The sequence below is a fragment of the Alexandromys fortis genome, unplaced genomic scaffold (assembly GCF_014885135.2).
Source record: "Alexandromys fortis isolate MF-2015 unplaced genomic scaffold, M_Fortis_MF-2015_v1.1 scaffold_0, whole genome shotgun sequence".
Taxonomy (NCBI): domain Eukaryota; kingdom Metazoa; phylum Chordata; class Mammalia; order Rodentia; family Cricetidae; genus Alexandromys; species Alexandromys fortis.
Genome location: NW_026067949.1, coordinates 32,324,689 through 32,327,412, shown reverse-complemented (window position 1 = coordinate 32,327,412; position 2,724 = coordinate 32,324,689). Strand labels below are relative to the sequence as shown.

The 2,724-nt window shown below is 41.7% G+C and overlaps 3 protein-coding genes across 3 annotated transcripts in view; 2 read left to right on the top strand and 1 right to left on the bottom strand.

The window, feature by feature from the left end:
* Positions 1-2,724, top strand: part of Ppat (phosphoribosyl pyrophosphate amidotransferase) — a 70,308-nt gene that overhangs the window by 6,361 nt on the left and 61,223 nt on the right. The window lies entirely within an intron of this gene.
* Paics (phosphoribosylaminoimidazole carboxylase and phosphoribosylaminoimidazolesuccinocarboxamide synthase) overlaps positions 1-2,724 on the bottom strand; it is a 53,390-nt gene that overhangs the window by 25,642 nt on the left and 25,024 nt on the right. The window lies entirely within an intron of this gene.
* Positions 1-2,724, top strand: part of LOC126506558 (amidophosphoribosyltransferase-like) — a 30,065-nt gene that overhangs the window by 10,297 nt on the left and 17,044 nt on the right. The window contains exon 2 of the mRNA XM_050150247.1: positions 2,203-2,269. Within this exon, the coding sequence (XP_050006204.1) occupies positions 2,203-2,269 (67 nt within the window). The remainder of the gene's footprint in view (positions 1-2,202; positions 2,270-2,724) is intronic.

Genomic DNA, 2,724 nt, shown 5'->3' with positions numbered 1-2,724 from the left:
ATAGAACTTGGGTGGCGGGGAATGAATCTGAAGTCCACAGTTATCCTTAGCTACACAGGAAGTTAGAGGCCAGTCTGAGCTCCGTGAAACCCTCTATAAACAAACACAACTAATTAGAGCTTGTACTCTGGAAAATCTCCTTGTTTTTCCAAGTGTTAATGAAGTAACCTTATCTCAAGAGCATAACTTTTAGGCTACATTGACTTCTCAAAATATATTCCAGCTCTTTTTATTCTTGTTTTTGCAGCTTAGATTCAGGACTTTTCGCTTTTACTCTGTCAATACTCCTGGAATGACAAATGTGTGAGGAAGGAATTAATTTCTGGAGCATATGTATGTGGGTGTTCATTTGTCAGTGTGAGAATACAGTCATTAAAGCTTGAAGTTAAAAATAGAACAAGAAACCACAACAACTGGTGTTTACACTAAGACAGCTACAATAAAGGCAAAGTCTTGCTTTGTCCTTGTCTGCTTTAACTGAGAATGCCTGTGTCGGGATAATTGCAGATAGCAAATGACCCTTGAAAACAACCCAAGAGCTGAATTTCCTATCGCAAAATTAGTAAGTAAGGACCAGCTGTACCTTGTTACTGTAGCTAAGCTACACACGCTGGAATAGTGGGTTGTTAGCATGGCCTTTTGAAAAGAAGTAAAAATATCTAAGTCAGTTAAAGAATTGAGTAAATCTAAAGATGTTGCACACTGCTAGTGATTACGTGTTAAAATCTCAGCTGTGGAGTTTTAGGGGGGAATTTTTCATAGATACCATAAACAAGTGTGTCTGACCTGCAGGAGTTTAACTGAGAAGGGTGTAAGGAAGGCTGCAGGTCAGTGGTCCCAACAAGGACAATACCGTTCATTCCTCAGAACTGCCTAGTTGGTAGGGAGGGGAGAGACAGAGATAAAATGGAGTTGGTAGGTTTTAGAAGTTAGTTTTTCCTTAAGGCAAACAGGTGGCAAAGGGCTGCAGACACTGACTGAAAGGGAAGACACAAGATGTCATATCAGCTCTCCAGACTCATCATATCTAAGAGGTGGCACCAGATACCCTCCTTCGTGGTTCAACAGTTTCTTCTACTGGATCTCTAGCCGGAGAGCCTGGCCCTGCTAGCTGATGCTTGTCCACGTTAAGAGACAATGACATAGTGTACAAAGAAGGGGAAGCGAGCTGGCTTAGCGTTTGACAAAGCTGGGGAGAAATCTCAGTCTGTGGACCTTGCTTGAGCCGTGACACAGTTGATCAGAAGATGAAATAAGCACATGGAGATCTTTGTCCCGGAAGGTGGACAGGTGTAGTCTGGAGTCCAAGGCTCCTGCGGACAGCCTGTTTTCATTCCTAGTGTTCTATTTCCTGAAGGATCCCTAATTCCTGGGGACTCCATTACAGAATTTCAGTGTTTTTATTTATATATTTAGGAAGGTGGAAATACTAGAGGAGAATTTTCTGTCTTGTTTGGAGCTATGTGAAAATCATCAGATGGACAGCATTTTTGATAGACCCGTTTGCTAAGGGTATAAAATTAAGTCCAAACCTATCTTCATACCTGTTCGTACATCAGAGCCACAGCAACCATGGTTTGTACAGAATTAGTGCCATTCTGACGTGCTTTTGGTTTACTTGGAATCTAAGAAGTGACGGTATTGAACCTCCTTTTGAGCTTCAAACCTTGCACAAAATAGTATGTTAGATTGTTGTAATCTTGATATTTCAGACAATATTTATCAAATATACTCAGAAATTATAAACAAAGTGAAAGAAAAAAAAAGATTGACAGTTGTCTTTTTATCTGCAGTGATCTCTGGGGTGGTGCTGGAGCTCAGGGTTGCCAGGAACCTGTTTTTACCATCCTTCCCTCTGTCATTGTGTGGCAGGTTCATACCGCATCCCAATCATGGAAGAACTTCATAATTCTAGCGCTGTCTCCTGAGCTGTGGGCATTCTTAACTATCCTGTATTCATACGTGAGCTTTTTATACTTTGCTCGACACTGTTGCCAGTCTCTGTCTACTCGTACTGATTGCAGCCTTCGGCAATGTAAACAAATGCTCCTTTATTTCTCAGTGATCCATAAAGTTGCTTTTGTATATTTCTTTCTGCCCAGACACTTAGGAAAGCTTTAATCTCCTCCTCAGTCCAGTGGTTTCTAACTCCACACCCAATGTTGAAAGTGACCTGGAAATGATCCATTCCTTTGTTCACAGGGGTCAAGAGAGCGCTGGCATTGTGACCAGTGATGGGAGTTCAGTGCCTACATTCAAGGTGCATAAGGTAAGTGTGAGCCCTAAATCCTGGTGATATTAGAGCGAACTGTTGCCAGCTGGTCATTGGTATCTGGGGTGGGGCTGGGCCCAGGAGTGCGCATCTTTAATGTCAGGACTCGGGATATGGAAGCAGGTAGATTTCTGAGTTTGAGACTAGTTTGTTCTGCATATGACTGAGTTTCAGGCCAGACTGGGCTACATAGTAGATGTGTTTTCTAGGTAAACAAGTCAGTAAATAAATAAAGTGTGGGGATATGAATAAAATTGGAACTAGAACCGTTTGGATCAGCAAACTGGAAGATTCTTGGGTCAGTCTACTTCCAGCTTTGTGTTCTCGCATTGGTCCAGTTAGGGTGTATGTCTTCCCCAGTGATGTTTCGCTAGACCAGTGCATTCAAGCCAAGGGGTCCATCAGTTTCAATACTTTTAGGAATCCTTTTTTTTTTTTTTTTTTTTTTTTTT